General features: G+C 44.8%; 1 protein-coding gene across 2 annotated transcripts in view; it reads right to left on the bottom strand.

The window, feature by feature from the left end:
* Positions 1-20729, bottom strand: part of AHCYL1 (adenosylhomocysteinase like 1) — a 305772-nt gene that overhangs the window by 24934 nt on the left and 260109 nt on the right. For both annotated transcript variants that reach the window (XR_015296031.1, XM_086923586.1), the window contains exons 13-14: positions 20496-20594; positions 18274-18342 (exon numbers count right to left, since the gene is read on the bottom strand). Coding sequence is in view for 1 of the 2 variants with exons in the window: in XM_086923586.1 (XP_086779712.1) it covers positions 18274-18342; positions 20496-20594 (168 nt within the window). In the remaining variant the exon portion in view is untranslated. The remainder of the gene's footprint in view (positions 1-18273; positions 18343-20495; positions 20595-20729) is intronic.

The raw sequence follows: 20729 nt of genomic DNA, 5'->3' as shown, positions 1-20729 counted from the left end.
TCCCTGTTTAATAGGTTTAATTAGCTCAAACCAGGTTTTAGCCAAGCCATACAGGACCTTCAACTTGATCTTCTTGAAGAACTTCTGGTTGCCGAATTTAAATAAAAATCCCGTCTGACTGAGGCCTTCCCCATTTAGCATTGCCGAAAACATTAATCCTATCCCATAATCAGCAGGTTTATTTAGAAGCATTCGTATGTGAGATAGCTGAAAAGCCCACAAGTATAATTTTAAATCTGGTGCAGCTATTCCTCCCTTCTTCCAACGCCGTCTAAGCTTTTTCCAAGCTATTCTAGGTAGTTTTTTATTCCAGATGAAAGAGGTGATTTCTGATTGTATTTTGGTTATTTGAGTTTGGTTAAAGTAAAGGGGAATAGTATTAAAAAGAAAAGAAATTTTAGGCAAAATGACCATTTTCACGAGATTAGCCCTCCCTATCAAGGATAATTGCAGGTGCGACCATGCTTGCAATAATTTTCTACATTGTTTAATGATTGCTGTAATATTTACTGTGGCGAGGGTATTGATATCTTTTGTGATATTCACGCCCAAATATCGTAGCGACTCGCTCTCCTGTATTTCCAAGGAGCTTGGGTTGTCATTCCAGACCAACATCTCTGTTTTTGATGTGTTGATCTGGTAGCCTGATAATTTCCCGAACCCCTTGGCAATTTCAAATATAACCGGGAGTGCAGTTGTTACGTCTGATGTGAGAACAAGTAGGTCATCAGCATATAATGCTACCTTCTTTTCCCAGCCACTATGATGAAAAGGGACAATCGCATTCTCTCTTCTCAGATGCTATGCGAGAGGTTCAATGTAAAAGTCGAACAGAAGCGGGGAAAGCGGACATCCCTGCCGCGTCCCTCGTGTTATATTAAAGGGGTCTGACAATTCACCATTAATCAATAGGCTAGCCGATGGATTGGTATACAATAGACTTACAGTATGACGAAATCTCCTCCCCACTCCAAATTTAGCCAGGGCCCTCGACAGGTACACCCAATTAACCCTGTCGAAGGCCTTGGTCGCATCCAGAGTGAGGGCGGTCAAGGGTAAACTATGTGTCACTGCTATATCCATAGCCCCTATAAGTTCGTATGTCAATTCATAGAGCTGTCGGCCTTTGACAAATCCTTTTTGATCTGTATGTAGAACTGCGGGGGCTACCAAGGCTAATCTAGAGGCTAATATAGTGGTAAAAATGTTATAATCCACATTCAGGATTGATATGGGCCTATAAGATTCGCAGGCGTCTCTAGGCTTCCCAGGTTTTAATATAAGTGTGATGGAAGCTTTGTCCCATGATGAAGGGGGAGTCTGGCCTACAAGGAGGATCTTATTAAACATCTCAGTAAGGAACGGGGCAATCTCATCTTCTAACAATCTGTAGATCTCTGCTGGTAAGCCGTCAGGCCCCGCTGCCTTCCCCTTCTTGCTTTTTTTTTTTTATAGCGGCCCTACTGTTGTACTGTTGTGTTCAGTGTTACAATCTGGTTCCAAAGTTATCTTAAATGTAGCTCTAGATGAAACACAGATCTTGTCTGCCTATTCAATGTAGCGGCATAAAACGAATTCCTTTTAAGATTACAGATAATATGAGGTTTCCCTAATGTAACCAGTGCCCTCTGGGACAGGGCAATGTATTATGTCTCCGGTCTTAGACCCTGCCAACAGCAAGAAAGATTCACTGATGCCTCGACGGTGATAGATAAAGTTTCTGCTCACTTTTCAGGGACGTTTTAAGGTATGGGCTAAGTGGGAAATTCCCGGGACCCCTGAGAAGCGAGTCTTTAGTCTATTTCTATGTCGCAAAATTTCTTCCGTTCTTTGCCTATCTCTACTACTGACTGTCCCTTTCTCTAACCAGTGTCAATGTAAGAATTTTTGGGGCCACACACGAATTATATTCGGCAATTTTTATTTGAGCCCATGTCAAAAGGTTTAGCTTATAATTCAGTATTGTGTGGCATCAAAAGGAATTCACAGATAATAGGTAATACAATTAAAGTTTCTCCTAAACGAGGGCCCCAAAAATATGCCTGGCCTGGGGTCCAAAAAATCCTTTAGATGACACTGCACCTTTTAATCAGGACTGGGACTGGTGCACAAAACAAGCTTATATAATTTGATCTACCCATCATAATATCAGTGGCGTAGCAGGGGGGGAGGGGGGTGAAGGGGGCTGTTTGCCCCGGACAGCACAAGTTTTGGGGGAAGCTGCTTCTCCCCCCTAACCTGCGGCCGTCGCTGGAGTCGCCAGAACCCTCCCCCCTGATTTTACATTCGCCCGCCACCGGCAGCAAACGAAGGGGACGCCACAGGCGGATGAAGGCCTTGCCACGCACCGTACTACCGAAAGAGCATATAGTTAAGAGAGAGTGAGACTTTTAAAAACATTCTTCATGGTGATTGGTCTCATTCTGAGCCTGCTGTGAGGGGAGAGATTTGGTTGCACCGACTCGGGTTGGGGCTGCTGTGGACCCTTAAGATCACAGCAGGTGGGCGAAGTGGCCCCTGCAGTGAGAGTTAAAGAACTCTCAGGCTGCTTGAGGGCAGCAGCTCCCTCTAACGGCTGAAATTATGGACAAAAGGCGTCCATGAAAGAATTACTCACAAACAAGGGGCAGGAGGCCCATATCACGGGCGGTCCGTGAAATGTACGGACGGGTGGTTACCCTAGTTAAGAGTCCTGGGAAGGCTGTGTCTTCGATCTGTTTAATCGAGTCGAGATTTTAAGCTAGTCTGTCTGGATCGGAGTCTGGAGGGCATGGATTTTTATTTTTTATAGTCAGGTGGCACTACTGGGCACTAAAAGATGTACAGTCTTTTAAAGGTTAAGGCAATGAATACTGCCTCCAGCGACCCAGTTTCTGTAGAGTTCCTAGTGCAGAACAAAATATAATCACTGGTGCAGGGTTAGGTAATAAGGTAATATGTCAAATGTGCACTAGCCTGCTACCAACAAGGAAGTCACCCATAAATAATCAAGGAGGTTTATTCCTGGGGCAAATCAACGTGGGAAATGTGTTACTTCCCTGCTTGGCAGCAGCGTACGGCTTTGCTTTGCTGAGTAGCACTTAGAAATGGCAGCATGTTTCTCTCAAATGGTCAAAGGCCACTGGTTGTAAAAACAGGGGTGGCAGCTGCCATAGATGGGTCCAAGCTTTTGTGCTTTACCATGTGTCTAGGGTCCTGGTTTTAAATTCAATGGCAACTTGTAACTGACTCTTAAGATTAAGGCAGCAACCAGCACTTGTTTATTCTATGTTCACTGTAGAGAAGTGGGCTAATGAAGTTGATGGGATCCCACCACAAGGAATAAGACCGCAAACTTGTCAGGATAAAATATAGTTTCAATAATTGAAGCTGGGCTAAACGTCTGGTACCAATGGCACAGAGCAGACAGGCTTAATGTAGGAAAATGTGTAAAGCATTTAGCCGTAACAAAACAAAACAAACAAATCAAAAAATTCCACATAATTAAAATATAATTAAAATATAGAGAAAAATGTAATGCCCAAAATGTCCAAAAATCCAATAAGGGAAACTGGAGAGATGATTTTTAAAAAAAGATTTAAGGCAAAATGCGGCAAGAAAAAGTCAAATGCCAATCAGTAGTCACAGGTGATCTGGACCTAGGCGCAATGGGATACCAACTGCGATAAAGCGTGGACCAGATAAACCAAGCATGTTGTCCTGGTCAAATATGTTCTGACTTAGTCTCAGAAAAGTACGTTGAAATCTTCCAGCGGGGCAAGATGGCAGACTGTATCTGACGAAGTCCTCGTGAAGCTAGATAGCCATTGGATGACATCACTCTGAAGCTGTTGGTTTTGATGGAAAAAACTCTGAGCTTGAGGATTTCAATGTTTGCCGGCTGCCTTTGTTTTTTGTGTTGAGCAGATACTTTTCACTCCTTCACAAGGTCAAGATTTCTACCTTCCGACATAGATTTTTATGGAGCTCAAAATTCTCCGAAGGTGAGCGCACTGACCCTTGGAATTCATTTCTTAGTCCTGAGTACGAGTAGGAACAAGTTCAGTGCTTCCGGTCTCCACACAGGTCTCAAAAAGCAAGTCCATTTTAACTAGCCAGTGGGTAAAGTGGCTCCTGGACATTCCCTAACCAATGAGGAAAAGGCTCCTAAGGGCAAACCTTTCCAATTAAGCACATCCTTCCTGCCTTTATGCAAGCTATCACGCAGTGCACTATCCTAAGTAAATTCCAAGATGGCACAACCTTTCTGGCCTTGAAAGTCACTGGAGTGCCAACCAGGGGTGTGTTCAGGAAAATAAGCAGTCCCCTCTTTATCAGCTACACCACACTGGCTACTGGTTCTGGGACCAATTCTCCCTCCCACTCAGCAGGTGCCACGCTGGCTACACACAGCCCAGAAAGCAGAAGGGTTCTCCTTCTCAGGCCTCCATATACACCTAACTCTGAAAGGGCAAGCCTTACCCTGGGTCCTCTCCAGTTAATGATGTTCCTGAACCCTCCCCAGAAGCCCTTCTTGAGCTAATAAGAGACACATACCTCACACCCTGGACTTCCTTCCAAAATGGCTTAAGTCATTGTCTCTGTTCTGGGAGCAGTTTTCTTTTCACACGTCATTAAGGGGCGGCAGTGACAGGGCCATCAGCTAGCAGGCTAATGCTAATTGGACTAATGAAGGTTTACGGCAGATATCGGCTTACTTTTGTAAAGTCACTTTGTCTAAATATTTACTAAAAATCCAACTCCATGAATGAATGAAGCCAGATTTATATAGCGCAACTTAGCCCAAAGGGCGTCAAGGCGCCTAGCCAAATAAACGGTAGGGTCAGAGAGCATGATTACTGGTAGGCCTTAGTGAAGCACCGTGTCTTTAGAGCTTTCTTTAAAAGAACTATGGAGGGTTGGGTTTTAATCTCAGAGGGAATGGATTTTTAACTACCTTACAAATAGAGTTAGATTTATTCTAGCAGCTTCACCCAAAGCAGAGTTATGAATGTATTCTGCACTTTGTGATAGGGCAGCTACAGCCCTTCACAGTGAAAACAGCTTCTGGGCCGAGTTAATGTAGGTACATGCCAACATGAAATTCTTGCATTTACCAGTTTTAAATTCTAGGCACCCTGCCTTGGTAGCTAAAAGGCCTACTTAGGGGTGACATATTTAAAAGCAGGGTTCTTACCTGTCAAAAAAGCTATTTTGACATGTTCAACTGCAGGTTTAAAGGCCACAGGAATCAGGCAACAGAGGTAGGCCTGAAGTCATATTTCCTTTGTTTGCCTGGTGGATGGCACAACATGCAATGCACTCCACAGATGACATTTAAATTTTCCATGCCATAATTGTATTTACTGCACTATATACTATAGCTTTACTGGGAAGTGAAGTATGCAATTACGAGTCACTGGATTTTATCACTTTAGGGGCCAGGGCAGATACACTGGGGCCTGAATTACACTGCGCCAGTGTGCATAGTGAGTTCAAGTACCAGTCAGCAAAAATTGGGAGTGACCTTGCAAAAAGAGACACTTTCTCAAATTTCTAAAATACATTTTCCATTTTCTCAGTCAGCCGTATGGCATAGTGACGGGCGCTAAAGGGTGCAGCAGCAAAATAGCTAACCAATCATCTCCTCTTGCTATTGAAAGTGCTGCCTGTCATATCATTTCATCACACTTCGGGTCAGCAAAGTACAATCTGAGGGGGGCCTTGGCAAAGTGTGCAGATGTCCCGGGGTGCTGGACGATTATAATTAATTGCGCTATCAAGATAAAGTTGATAAAATGGAGAACCCTACCCCCACAGCCAACTTCCTTCAAGCGGCACACGTAGAGCCCGTGATCGACAGTGTAGAAGACACCCGAAAGGACTAACTGAATTACCATGGAGACGCTCCCTCTTCAGTGGCCCTCTCTGTCCTGTCTACTGATGAGTCCGAATCAATCTTTTAGTGGTATGATGACATCATAGTGGATGGCGGGCCCAGTTGCGCACCTACGTCTGCACGTTTTCAATTTTGCGCTGCGCACAGAGGCACTTGCAGTGCGCGCACTCTTCATTTGGATAATGAACGTTATTCGAGCTGGTAAACGTTTTGCCATGTCCTGCTTTCCTTTTAATTCAATGATTAAAGTCGATCAGAGCTGGATAACAAAAGGCAGCATGGGTAGTTTCGAACGGCTCGCACGATAAAACCACCTTCATGTGTTTTCATTTCTGAATATGAGTCTTACTGGGGACTTTGCAATGAAGATGTTTATTGTTTATCCATAAAGCATTATCCTGGGAACAAACAAGAGCATGCATTCTCATGTCGTGTTTGCTTCATAATCGGCAGTTTGTGTCTTCTATATATTGCTGTCCCTTCTGCACAGCCTCTTCATTCTTTTTTATGTTTTAAGCAAAGTACATTTACACCTTTTCAAAATATAATGAAGAAAAAGCGGTTCGTGCTTAGACCGGAGATGTTTCCAGCACAGCCATGTAAGGAGATTAAAAAGGCTGTGCAGCGTCCACTTTGTGCTGTTACTGTTGACTGCTCATCCCAGGGGGTCTCAATACTGACACAAAAATCCAGCTTTTTAAAATTTTTTAATCTAGGGCTCTTAACTTGCAATGCCTCAGTGCGGGCATGCAGCAAATTCATCTTTCCCAGCACATAGAACATACTCTTTTCTGCCAGTGTATCTCAGGGCTGGCCTAGAGCACTGCTGTGCCAAATCTCCTCAATCCTGACCTGCTGCACTCATCTAGGGACGGTGCAGGGGAGAATGTTTTAGACCCTGCTACTGGAGACAGGCAGCTCACGCCTGCAGCAAAGCTAAAAGTAATACCTGTGCATGTCACTTTATATGGCACCTGAGGCAGAGGGGGGTGAAACGACTAATGCGCTGAAGAAGGATGCACGACTTAGGGTGACACAAATCAATCAGAAAAAGTGCCTGTGTGTGAAGGGGGTAAATGTGAATTAATATCGATGCATCATGGCGGGTGGAGAACATGGCAGCTCGGCTGCTATTAAATCCGTCTAGACGCTCATCATCGCCCTCAGCTCTAGTAATGTTGCACTGGTTTCCATTAAGGCACTGGGTGTCCTTCAAAGCCATGTTCAATTGCCACACATTTCTCAAATATAAAGGCCCTGAATATCTTCACCTTTTCATTGCACCTTAGAATTCTGAGATCAGCGGGCGCTTCTCTTTCGTATTGGAGGCCGCTCCTTAAACTTCTTGGCAGCCAAGAAGTGGCGCTCCCTTCCCTCCCCTTTGGCTCAGGCAAGACAAATCTGAAAGAGCTTTTCGCAAGAATTTAAAAACATGGTTTTTCAGGTCAACTTAAATGAGGGTTCTTCCATTCTGCTTTGTATTACAGGACTGATAACCTAGTGCTGGGACACGTCTGGTGACGTAGCTATGCGCTTTATAAATCTCATTAGTATTATTATCATCTGTGGTTTTTAGGTTTCGCCTCGTCGAAAGCTGCGCACTGCGCAGCTTTTCGGCGCAGGCGAAATCTAATGTTAGAAACAGTGTGGCCTCAGTTCCGCCTCTGTCTTCCATTGGCTAGCTCCATAAATGGAGGCTAGCCATTGGAAGAGAGAGGCGTCCGTCATTCTGCGAGGCGACTCGTGGGCGTTCCGTAGAATTTTTCCCTTTTGCCTACGTCAGTGCGGCGGGGGGGGGGGGGGGGCTAGGGGGGAGGCGGTGTTTATTTTTTCGCTCGTCGAGGTTTCATTTGGTCATTCCGCGGCCGACCGCCACCGGAGGAAGTCCAGGTGAGTGCCTTTCTTGCCGTTCCCTCCCCCCCTCCCGCGGTCCCTGTGCCTGCCCACCACCCTCCCGCTGTCCGTGTGCCTGCCCGCCCCCCTCCCGCTGTCCGTGTGCCTGCCCGCTCCCCTCCCGCTGTCCGTATGCCTGCCCGCCACCCTCCCGCTGTCCATGTGCCTGCCCGCCACCCTCCCGCTGTCCGTGTGCCTGCCCGCCCCGTCCTGCTGTCCGTGTGCCTGCCCGCCACGTTTCTGCTGCTTGTGGGCAGCGATCACAGCACTTGGTAGCAGTCCTACCTTCACCGCTATTGCCGCTGTCATCGCATAGCCGCGCCATCCGGCACCCCTAGTGGGTACCTCCAACAAATTTAGTATTAGGGAGCAATGCAGGCTATTGTCTGACAGCGCCTGAACAGCAGCTCCGCTATAGTGTACCTGCCTGCAGGTCTCCTTCGTGTGGCTCAGGCGGTTACCTCTCCGTGTCAAAATCCCATCATGGTGGCCCCCTTGATGCCCTTTGATGTCTGGCTGATGCGTTGATACGCAGCGTTGTGTCCGAATCTCACCACTGGCTGTTCTTTCTTTGGACCGGCATCTTAAGAGCTGGAGATTCTGGTGAGGTACCGGCAATTGAAGTACAAACGGCGCATTGAAACCTCCTGGAGTGAAGCGACCGGGAAACTGCCTGGAGCTTTCACAGAGGTTACAGACTGCAGAGGTCGGAGAGACAAGAGGTGAATGGGTGCAGACCTGAGGGTGGAGCCAGGAGGTAGGAGGAACGGACTAAGCTGATTTTTTTAAATCAGATTAAACTAGCCATAATGCTTAATTGGTGCACAGGACTTTCTTTGAGATCAAGCATTTTGCTCTAGGTAATGGCCCAGGGCACCCAGTTGTGCCCCCTCCTCCATTGCTACAGGTAATATCTCCCGCCTCTTTGCTCCATTTGCCCCTCCCCATTGCTGTCTGCGCTCTGATGCTAGGATGCATGCAATTTAGTAGCTCCAGTGATGGGTGCATTAGTGCGCAGAATATTTAAATCTGTGGGCTGGAAATCTTGCGGTTTATGTCCGGTTGTCCAGTGTGAGGTCACATGGAGTGCTAATGCTGCTCCTTGCCTTCTGTGTCACTTGCTATTCTTCCCTTCATCCTGAACCCAAGCCTGGGCTCCTTTCTTCCACCCCTGACAACTTTCATTCACACTCTGCAGATCCCACCCATTCCTTAACACCCACTCAGCCTTTTTACCTCATAACCTGTTGCCAGACCTCTTCATGTGCCACACACCTTTTCAATCTCTACTACTCATATTCCTGTACCTCCTTTATATTACCCAGTTACTTTTTATCTTCTTTGCAGCCTTGGCTGGCTCTGTGTGTGTGTGTGCGGCTGGCTCTGTGTGTGTGTGTGTGTGCGGCTGGCTCTGTGTGTGTGTGTGCTGCTGGCTCTGTGTGTGTGTGTGTGTGCGGCTGGCTCTGTGTGTGTGTGTGTGCGGCTGGCTCTGTGTGTGTGTGTGCTGCTGGCTCTGTGTGTGTGTGTGCGCGGCTGGCTCTGTGTGTGTGTGTGTGCGGCTGGCTCTGTGTGTGTGTGTGTGCGGCTGGCTCTGTGTGTGTGTGCGGCTGGCTGGCTCTGTGTGTGTGCGGCTGGCTCTGTGTGTGTGTGTGTGCGGCTGGCTGGTTGTGTGTGTGTGTGCGGCTGGCTGGCTGTGTGTGTGTGTGCGGCTGGCTGGCTGTGTGTGTGTGTGCGGCTGGCTGGCTGTGTGTGTGTGTGCGGCTGGCTGTGTGTGTGTGTGTGTGCGGCTGGCTGTGTGTGTGTGTGTGTGGCTGGCTGTGTGTGTGTGTGTGTGTGCGGCTGGCTGTGTGTGTGTGTGTGCGGCTGGCTGTGTGTGTGTGTGGCTGTGTGTGTGTGTGTGTGTGCGCCTGGCTGTGTGTGTGCGCGGCTGGCTGTGTGTGTGCGCGGCTGGCTGTGTGTGTGTGCGCGGCCGGCTGTGTGTGTGTGTGTGTGTGTGGCTGGCTGTGTGTGTGTGTGTGTGTGTGTGTGTGTGTGTGTGTGTGCGGCTGGCTCTGTGTGTGCGGCTGGCTCTGTGTGTGTGTGTGTGGCTCTGTGTGTATGTGTGGGTGCAAATGCAATTGGTCTAACATTTGCGAGATATTAAGCTAATGGCAATGTAAATGACAATTCCATTTATTTATCTGTTTTCAAAACCAACACATGAATACAAATTTTGTCATTTACAATGCCAATAGCTCTAACTTTTCCAAAGGCGAAACCATTGCATTGTAAATGCTTGTTAGTGTTTACCCTGAATGTGCGTTTCATATTTGTTTCTTTTTCTCTTTTTGTTATTTCTCCAAAAGTCTGTATAAAACCTGCTACCTTTGCGCTACGAGGTGCTTTATAAACTATACCGATAGGAAAATGGTGCGTGTGTGAGTGTGTGTTTATGTTGTGTGTGTCAGTAGAAGTTACTTAGTTTGATGCCCACACTTTTGTCTGAATTAAATATGCCTTATTGTGGGTTATGTGTTTCAGCAGGCAAGGCAGTGTCAGTAGGGACAGAGGCAGCAGTAAAAGAACATAAATAAAAGCATGTCGCACGACCAAGAGGAGATGCATGCTGCCTACATTGCCCAGGTTTTTTTCAACAAAGCCGAGGTTTGATCTCCGAGATACAGTTTTTAAACTGAAGAGAGAGTGAAAGAAGATAGAGAGATAGAGATAGACAAGAGGAAGAAACCCAAAGCAAGGAATACAAAGAGCAATGGACAGAGTGAGAGATTGAGACAGAGAGCATGGAGGGGAGGAGATAGATAAAGAGGGAAATGGAGAGAGGGTACACGGACAATCTGAGAAATTAAGATAGATACAGTCAATTTTTTACAGTATCTATTTTTAAACATATCTCGTCTGTACCACTGTCCCTAGCCAAAGGGACTTTTGAATTAACAAATCTATGTTCCTTTTTGAACATATCCTCAAATACTTCTCAAAAGTACATTTAAAAAAGGCTTTTAAATTCTAGTTAATATTTATAGCCCCACGTGTTTTCTTTGCAAATTTCTAGTTATTAGAACCTCCCAAATATTCCCCTACACAGACGTGTTGGCCATGTCCCATCAAAAGAATGACATTTATGAGGCCTCTTCAGAAGTGCTGGTTCCAATATGATTGTGGCGGGAAAGATTCCTAAATCTTATTTTAAATGGGCAACTGCCTTACACTGAGAAGCTTTAGCCATGCTCCCAGTAACCTCTATTTTATTATTGTAAATTCTCAGACTCAATATTTTGCACTGAGAGAGAAGAAAAAAAGAATGAACGAATATATATATAGAGCTCCGCTACTCAAGGAGTCAAAACAGATGCGGAGGTGGCAGAACTGACAGGTATCCTGAAACTCTAGAGTTTGAAGAGGTACGTTTTCAGTGCTTTTTTGAAGATTACTTTCTCAAAGAGAGAGAGAATATGTCTGGCTGTATGTCCAAGCAATGCCTTCTATATGTGATGAAATGGTGGGGCTTCTTCTTCCTTTAGGAACCTCTCACCATTTCCAGTGCTATCCACTGTGTGGGCTCAGCCAAATGGTATGCACTGTGCTGAGGAAGGAAGAGAAGGACTAGCCCAGTCTGAGGCACGAACAATCACTTCAGATCAGGACTGGGACTAACGCAAACTGTTGCTGGGAATGGAGATGAAGACAAAGCTCTCAACTGGAGCATCATTGTCACCAGGTCACATAACATCAGTGTCTTAGCCCTCCGCTGACTACTTGTTGTGCTGTTGGTAGTCTGAACTAGACCTTAGTGTGCAGCCCTTGCTGCCCTGACTGCTGAATATGGGGCCGTCATGCCCATGTCCCTATTCCAGTGTCCTTGCACTTTTGAATTTAGAGCAAACTTCAAACTTATTCAGATCTACTTCAAAATCCATCATTTGCCATACATTTTGCCCAGAATTCCCAAAGGAATATACATAAAGTTCCTTGGAAATTAACATTCCAACCATTTAAGATCAATGTTAGGCAAAATGTTCTACTCTTATTAAAAAATTATCACATAAGCAATGCCAAGCTCCACTGTAAAAATGTTTTTAAATGCCATTCAATTTTACCCAGTGTTACAGTCGACAAATACTTCAACATTTCCTCATTTTCCCCAGCACTCTATATGCAAGAGCACAGAAAGTCCTTCTACAGTTCTCTTTAAATCTCATAGGTTTGACCAACGTTTACTGTTCCTGTGTGCTTTTAATTGTTTAGTTTGTGCAGTTCCAAGGGAAACTGCCTAGTTTCAACCAACACTCCTGTCCACTGTTCTCGTAAGTAGAGTATGCTAATAATAAAAGCAAAGTCTGTTTTTAACACTTTCAGTTTTTGAGCCACTTTATACCTTAATACTGGCGGAGAACCAAATGCCTATTCATCCATTGGTGGCATAGCCTGTGTGTAATGGGCCTTAGTGCAAGAAAGAAAATAGGCCCCCTTGCTGCGTTTTGAATTGTGAAATACAGCAATAACCAGGCTGCAATGGGCCCCTCAGGTCTCTGGGTCTAGGGCCACTGCACCTTCTGCACCAATGACAGCTATACCCCTCTCCTCTATAATGTCCTCCACCTCAAAGCATATGCTCCTGTTACAAGCTTGATACCTCACACAGCTAAAAAAAAAGCCCACTCAAACTGTCTGTAGCTGCACAAAGAGAAAAATAATGGAACACTGAGGGCGGGTTGGTGTTAATGTTTTTTTAATTCCAAAAAAAGGATATCTAATAGATGATCTGATCTAGGTATTTGCCACATCAAATTCTGTTTCAGTTTTAGAGCGAGCATGGTCTATAACAAGCTGTTGCTGGGATTTTGGGTGACTAAATTTACTTAGATGTTAAAATTGGCCAGTTTCAAAAGTCTTGCTGACTTGAGGCTGAACAAAGTGATATCATCTGTCAGACTCTACAAACTATATACAATATCATGGGATCCATTAGTGACCCTGATGATAAGCAAACAATTGGAAAAGGTGGCCCCTGGTTATCAGTCTTGTGTATGTCAGGTGACTGTCGAGCCGCATTGAGCTTTAGTGATCAATAATACCCCTCCACCTGCTGATCCAAGGGTGCATGGGGCACTTAAAACTCTACAGCGTGTGGCAGAGCAGGTTAATAATGAGCCAGGAGCACCAGCCTCCAAACAGATGAAGGAACACTGTTCATGTAGGGAATGCTTCATGGTGCCCCTTGTAGGTTAAGATATGTGCTAGTAGTTGAATTTACTGCAATATTAAGTTCTGTGGTGGCCTACGGAGTCTGTCTTCAGTGGAGACCGGGATGAGTTTGTTATTGAAGCTTTCTACTGGAATACTTCAGTTCATTTGAGGCGGGAGAAGCATACCGGCTTCATTTGCACCTGGCAATATCCTGGACGAGATCAGACAACCTAGGCACAATCGCTTTTCAAACTGTGGTTATGGATCATGTCAGTGGTGAAACAGGAGCAGGTAATGTAGTCCAGGAAGGAAGGCACGTTGGTGATGAGTACAGTAAGGAGGAAGCTAGGATTAGAATGTAGAAAACTAGAGTAGGATATTAGAGGTATGGTTGGATGCATATATTAAGGCACGGGTGGGTTAAGTAGTGACTTTAATATCCTGGGATGGTGTTCCCTTCACTTCTTTGATGAGGAAGTTTTAGACCTGTAAGCCTTAGGGTGGTATCCACCCAAAACCTTTTGCCCTACCGGTTTTTGATTAATTCATTTTCGTTGGCCTAAGGACAATGCACGCTTTACCACTGCTAATCGGTACTAAAGTGCTTGTACTCTCTCCTTTAAACCTGGTGAAATTGGCTTACACCCAACTGACACAATAAATTTGCTGGTAAGTCCCTAGTAAAGTTTCCTACATGTACCCAGGGACTTTAAATTAAATGCTACTACTGAGCCTACGGACCGCTTTTCTACACCTTAAGAGCATAATTTAGTAGATAATTATCAGTTATGGTTAAAAATTGGTAATTCAACCAAACAAGTTTCTTTGGTGTATTCAAATTGTTTGTTGTGACAGTCAACTGTAAATAGTGATTTGTGTATGTATGGTATGTGTGAGAGTGTGAGATTGGAGTGCTGACGTTGATCAACAACGTATGAAAGGTTTTCCTACCATTGTGTATTTTATGAAAATGTCATTTTTATGAACTGTGTTTGTATTGTTTAGTCCTTATATATTTTGTGTTTCTTGGTGAATCATAACCAACAAAAACTTTGAAAAAATTGTATGAAAAATAAAAGAGATTTAGACTGACAGACTGTCAAAACTCACACTTAGTTCAATTCTTTGTGTGTTGAAACCAAAGGTCCTTGATAAATAGAAGTTACAGTATTGGCATTTGTTTAGTTGTTTTGGACTACTGAGCCTACAGCACTGATTGTGCCACCCACTTAAGTAGCCCTATAAACATCTCGGACCTGCCACTGCAGCCTGTGTGTGCTGTTTTAAACTGCCATTTCAACCTGGCAAAAAACCTTTTGCTAGGCCTAAACCTTCCTTTCTGATACATACAAGTCACCCCTAGGGTAGGCCCTAAACAGCCCAAAAGGCAGGGTGCAATGTATTTAAAAAGCTAGACATGTACTTTTAACTTTTATGTATCTGCTGGTAGTGAACATTTTTACATTTGTTTTTCACTACTGCAAGACCTGCCTCTCTCTTAGGATAACATTGGTTACCATATTACATTTAATAAATTAAATTAACTAGGAACAGGTTCGAATATCGAGTTTGGTGTATAAAGAATTGTAATTTAAAACCCTCTTTAAGAGTAAAGTCAGATTTTCAGTCACAATTCTGCAAATGCCACTTTTAGAAAGTTGGCATTTTGTCCCAATCATTTGGTGCCTGCAGCCTGTATCCTGGGTCACATGACTAGGTGTAGCTGGCAGTTGGTGTTTGTGTATTACTCTCAGAAGGGATACAAAAGGGGAATAGGTGTAGGCATAATGGGCCATCTCTGACTTGATAGGTATTTGGAGCGGTCACCTACCACACTTGCACATCACAAAGACTCAGCACTTTCACTTCACACTAGCCTTTTGTGCTCCCAGACAAGCTGGGACCAGGAGGGAGTCAGGAAATTCGAGACCCCTCTGTACGTGATGGACTCTAGAAGCATCTACCACTTCACAGTGGGCACCAGTTATAAGTAATTGACCTTCAGATCACAACTCTCCAGATTACCTCTAGACCTGTGGAAGACTCAGAAGAAGGACTGTTGTGCTGCTCTGCTGCAAGAAGGACTGCTACTCTGCTGCCTAGCTACCAGAGTGAAAAGGACTGAACCTGCACCTTGAACCCAGAAACATCAGAGTGACTGTAAGGGCTAGTTGGTTGGGCCTCCTGATCAGAGCTTCAAGGACAGAAAAGGCTCCAATCACTTTTAGCCCTGCACCTGGACTCTGCCTGAGTCCTAACCCCCTAAGTGGTCCTGAACACTTGGAAGTAGGCATGAAGGTGCTCTACCATCTCAGCTGTGGTCCCCAAAAAGAACATACGCAGTGCGTCGCATCTCTGCATCAGAAACCGCCACTGCGGGACCCATTGCTGATGCAGGACACTGCATTGCAGCCCCACAGCTCCTTAGAACTGCTGCTACATGACGCATCCTGACACAGGACTTTGCATTGCAAGCCTCCATCAAAATCATCCAACGACGATGACGTACGACCCTGCATTGCAGGCCCCGCTGATGGCTTCATCAACCTTTTCCATGCACATGCATCTCAACACCGGACTCTACAACCTGACTCTCAGCCCACAAGATACGGTCCAGCAGACTAAAATTGGACCCTGTAGCCGGCCCACACTCCACTGCGGTCAGCCTTTACTTGTGACTTTGTCCCGCTCCAGCGTGACCAGATAACCATAGTTGGCACTTGCTTTTAAGCACTATTTTCACCTAAACCTTTAAAATTGCACTGATTTGATTTGTGCTGTGTTGGTGTCAAATAATGTATTGCATTTTACTCTATTTTTCTAGATTGGTGTTGGATTTTTCTTGAGTTGCTGTTTGAAATGCTGCATAAATACTATATATGGAAAGTTACCAGAGTGTTAAGCACAGTTTAACTCAGGGTTTGCGTGTGTGTCGCCCTGGAGAGAATTGTGGTTTCTGCTGGAGTATGGAATCACCTCCCTCAACCAGTAACCCAAATTCCCCCAGGAAGCATATTTTTAAAGAGTCTTCAATATATTTATTAGGTATTTTAGAAGCTTTTTAGACCATCCAGATGCATGTTCCCCTCTTTCTCTAGCTCCTTTTCTTCTTGGACCTCTTGAACCTCCATATAGTAGATGAACCACAAAACAACATCTTAAAATACCAATAGATATAGGGATCTCTTTGAGGAACGATAATGAAGAGGCTTTGGTTGCCATTGTCCAGTAAAGCTGTTTTCACTTTAGTAAAAGTTGAGATGGAGGGTTTCACTGCTGAAGTTTTAGTCAAGATGGAGCTCTGGTCATTGAGACAGTCAAAGTCAGCAACTTCTGTCAACAATATGGAGATGGTCTTCTTTCTCAAGACTGTTGAATGCTGATTAATAAGATAACCATCAATTGATTAGTCACTGTCATGGATCACATTGAAGAGCTCATCATTTACAACAAGGATTTTTGTGTAAAAAAGCTTGAAGTTGGCCTAGAAATTAAAGGATGCCTCGATAACATTGAGATAATGCCGCTTCGAGGGAGGTCCCCAAAGCAGAGGAGGCAAAGGGCCCAGGCTCCTACAAACTTGAAAAAATCAGATGTATGGGTAGACTTTGAGGATGCGCTTTATTAAGAACTGCCATGTTCATTGCGGTTACCCTTCTTCCGCTTCTGAAGGTGTGGAACTACAGGCACCTGGGCTTCTGCAACCACAGGCCCTCCAAGTACAGAAGGGGACACACCCACTCTCAGCATAAGGTGCAGCATCACTGCCACTCAGACTCCTTAGATGGTGTGTGGAAAGTGTGTTTACTAGACATTTTCCAGCTTCTGATTCTGGTAGGGGACAGCAAACTTTATTTTTCGATGCAGAGGTGTTTCTTACAGGAACGTTCCATACTGGTGGGCGCAGAAGGCATACTTTACTGCGCTGCTTTCTCTGGTGAATCCCAAACACAGGCACTTATCATTGAAATGAAGTCTTCTGGCTCTAGATTTCAGAGTCCTCACAGTTAAAGCCCATAAATGACAGTTGTTCTGAGGGCTGTGCATCCTTAATGCAGTGGGCATAAGGATGCTCTGAAAACACAATCTGCAGTCTGCTTTTTTTGCAGTGTTTAAAAAGGCCTAATTCTAATTCTTTAGCATTGCCAAGGAATTATGTCAGCTAACAGAAGTAGTAATTCAGAGTACAGCTGTTTTGTTAGTAAAAGAAAGTTCCCGCAAAATCTCTTCCTTCTATGACAGCGCTGATGCGATTACATTTCTTCAGGCCCTGGATGAGACCTGCTGCAGCGTGTAGGTGCCCTTCAGGAGGGTCAGTGTGGAGTCTGGACGGTCATGCAGCAAGACATTAACCCAATACATATGCAAGAGTACAAAGGCTTCAGAAGCCTCTTCCTGGAAGAAATCATTTCACTTTATTTAAAAGAGAGAGCTAGTATCAGGTGGTCTTTTATTTTTTTAACAATGTGTTCGTCGTAAATGAGGTTAGTGGCCAGGGAAATCCAAGTGACTTGGCGTTCTGTGCCAGTTGGGTTCATAGCCGTCAAGGTTGGTGGCACTGAGCCAGGGTTGTACTGTTTCTTGTTTGCTGTTCCTGGTCATAGAAATTCCATCTTGACTGATTTGGTCATTGATTTTATCATTAAATTCAGAGTTTTCATAACATGTCAAATAATTTCAACAGGGTAAATTAGGTGGAACTGACACACTCGTTGTGGTTAAATAACCTAACTTGGCTGCCAGGGGGGAAAGGCTTTTCCTCTCACCGTGTGAGAGATGAAATAAACAATTTATGAGATGGGGTACAAAAGAGAGTTGATCCACTATGGTAACAATGAACTGAGGATTCCAGTCTTAATTGTGGGCAATATTTTAAAGTATTTCAAGCCGTGACATATTCAATACTGGAGAACCAGGGCAAAATGAATGAAAAGAGGTCACACTTTCTAAGGTGTCACATACCACACATGTCCCGGTATCGTGTGTGTATGCCAGCATGTAGAACACTACTGTTCTATGCATGTTAGGACTTCACCTCCAGTTTTGTACATGTTACAGTGTCAAGAACTGTAATTGTATGCATGTTAAGGTGTCACTCTAGAGAGAGTAATTTCAATACACACACCGATATGTGCAATCAAAGGTTTCATATGCAACAGTTTTGTGCATGGTAAAGTTTACCACGCCAAAGTTGTGTACATGTTATGATTTCATAAATAATACTCGTGCAAATGTGTAGGACCACCATGTGTACAAATGCCAAGAAATCATACACACCAGTCGTGCACATGTTACCAATTGACATGCATTCTTACCTGGGTAGTGGCAGTGATAGAAAGCACAAAGGTAGGAACTGTGGAACAGCTGAGATTGAGAAGACGACCCTGCATGGGATGTCAAAAAAGAGAGAAAACATTATAAACAAGCAAGACAGGTGGAAGTAGATGACAACGTTCTGATTTATAATCATCCACTCGGCCATGGGAAAACTGGCCCAGCTTAAATTAGTACAGATCATCAAACAGTATTACTTTTGTAGTCAGTGTGGCTTGCCCATGAAGGCTTATGGAGAACAGGACTATGCGGCCAGGAATACAAGAGGATTGACAGACTGGTCTGCTCATTCACAGCTGAAACGGACAACAGAGGTGCAAGAAGGTCACTGTACAAAAACACAGTGGGCATGCGAGAGGGGGCACCTTTTATTTCGTCCCAAACTTACATGTATTGTGGTCAAAACAAGCACTGGCAAAATGGAAGGTTTTTCACGACCATAGAGGTCTCTAATGGCTGTTGAGTCCAGCCCTCACTCAGGGCCATACCTCCTCATCTCTTTCAAGGGTTGTCCAATGAAAAATGGAGAAGGATCTAGGCTAGCAAGAGCCCAAAATCAGAAATTGCTGCTTGCACTCATAACTGCCCTTGCCACACTCTATATGTCTTGTTACCGCTGTCACGGTTTGTCCCCTGCAACCATGGCCTGTCAGAACCAGGACTCTCCACTACTGCTTTGACTTGATCCCTATCGATGCTAGGCATGGTTAAAGATGGAGAGAGTCGATACCCCTCTCCTGAACCCTATTAAGGCCTGCACCACAAGGCTGTGTGGTACCAGGGCCTGCGGCCCACTCCTTACATCACATGCTGCTGCTGCATCAAAGGACTATAGAATGCGAAAGCATTCCAAGTCAGGGATTTGCTAAGCTAAGAGCAATGATCATAGCTGCACTGAGTAAGAGTGCAGTGGCAGACACCCTGAATGTCTGGATGCATGTGTGAATGAGGGTGCTTATTGAGAGACCTTGTGAGAATGAGATTCTGAGTGTGTTTGTGCATGTTTTATGAGGCGGTAAGCTGGTGGATCAATGGTGAACCTCACAAGGGCTACATTCATATTGTGGCCATTTGGCTACCCTCTGCGCATCACTGGCCTTTCCTTGATATACTGTGGGCATTCTTAACTAACTTTAAGATATACCAGGCACACCTGAGATACTGTGGGCATTCCCTGTATCTTTTCAACCAGGTTTGTTCAAACAGTCTGCCAACAGGTTAGGCGCTCTTCAAAAGAATTATGGGCCAGATGTATGACCCACCAATTTGCGAGTCGCAAATTGCGTCACATTTGCGACTCGCAATTTGGGGTGCACAATAGTGTCGGAGACACTGTTTGCGATTCCCAATGGGGTCACAAATTGCATGCCTCATGCAAATTAATGAGGCTGTCACAATTTGAGACCCCATTGGGAATGGCTGGCACTCCCAGGGATAGAGGCCTGCTGGGGTCGCAGACCACCATGTCTGGGACTGGTTTTAAATAAAGCAGTTTCTAACTTTTTTAAATGCAGCCCGTTTTCCTTAAAGGAAATCGGGATGCATTTAAAAAATAAAAATGAAACTTTTCAGTTTCATTTTTTAAGGGCAGGCAGTGGTGCCTGAGACCACTGCCTGCCCTTAAAAAATATTTTGAGACCCACTCACAAAGGGGAAGGGGTCCTCGGTGGACCCTTCCTGTTTGCAAGTGCTTTACCACCCTTATGGGAAGGGTGGGAAAACTGCAACTGTTTTGCGACCGCAATTGCGGTCGAAAAACAGTCATACATAACTTCAGGAGTTGCTATTAGGAAGGGATGTCTTTGGAACACCCCTTCCTATTAGCGAGTCGTTTATCCTATTAGTGAGTTGCAAATTGATTTGCGACTCGCAAAATAGGATTAGTACACAGGCCGCACATTTTTTACGGTCGCAAAGGGTCTAAAAACATTAGTATATCGGGCCCTATGACACAAACAGGGATCCAGAAGTTAATATAACAGCCATCCATAATGTATAAAATGTATCTAGTTCACACATTGCGTCATTGGCATGATTTATGCAGGAAACGTCCCAACAACATGCTGTGTTTCAGAGGCGTAAATTACCTTTAGAACACTGGTTAAATGCAAAGAATATGGTGGTGTTCTTGGGGGACCTTGTCAGCACTCAGTCATGTAAGTTTACTAACAAGTTTCAAGAGGAGTAGCAAAACAGGACTTACCTCTGCAAGAAGAATAACTCGTTTACCATCCGGCCAGATGACATGATCCACCTGTGAACGTACGCGCTCCCAGGTCAGCTCTGGAGTGCGCAGGCTGGTCTAAAAGGCAGAATGAAGCATCTTACAACACAACTCGCACGATTACTGTCTACACAGCCTGAGACAGACAGTCTACTTTAAATCAGAGGAAGAGTCCGAGACAATTAGTGTCACAGATTTTATAAAAGTGCCTAA

The sequence above is a fragment of the Lissotriton vulgaris genome, chromosome 5 (assembly GCF_964263255.1).
Source record: "Lissotriton vulgaris chromosome 5, aLisVul1.2, whole genome shotgun sequence".
NCBI lineage: Eukaryota > Metazoa > Chordata > Amphibia > Caudata > Salamandridae > Lissotriton > Lissotriton vulgaris.
Note: the sequence above shows the minus strand (reverse complement) of the source record. Positions and strands in the feature narration are given on the sequence as shown.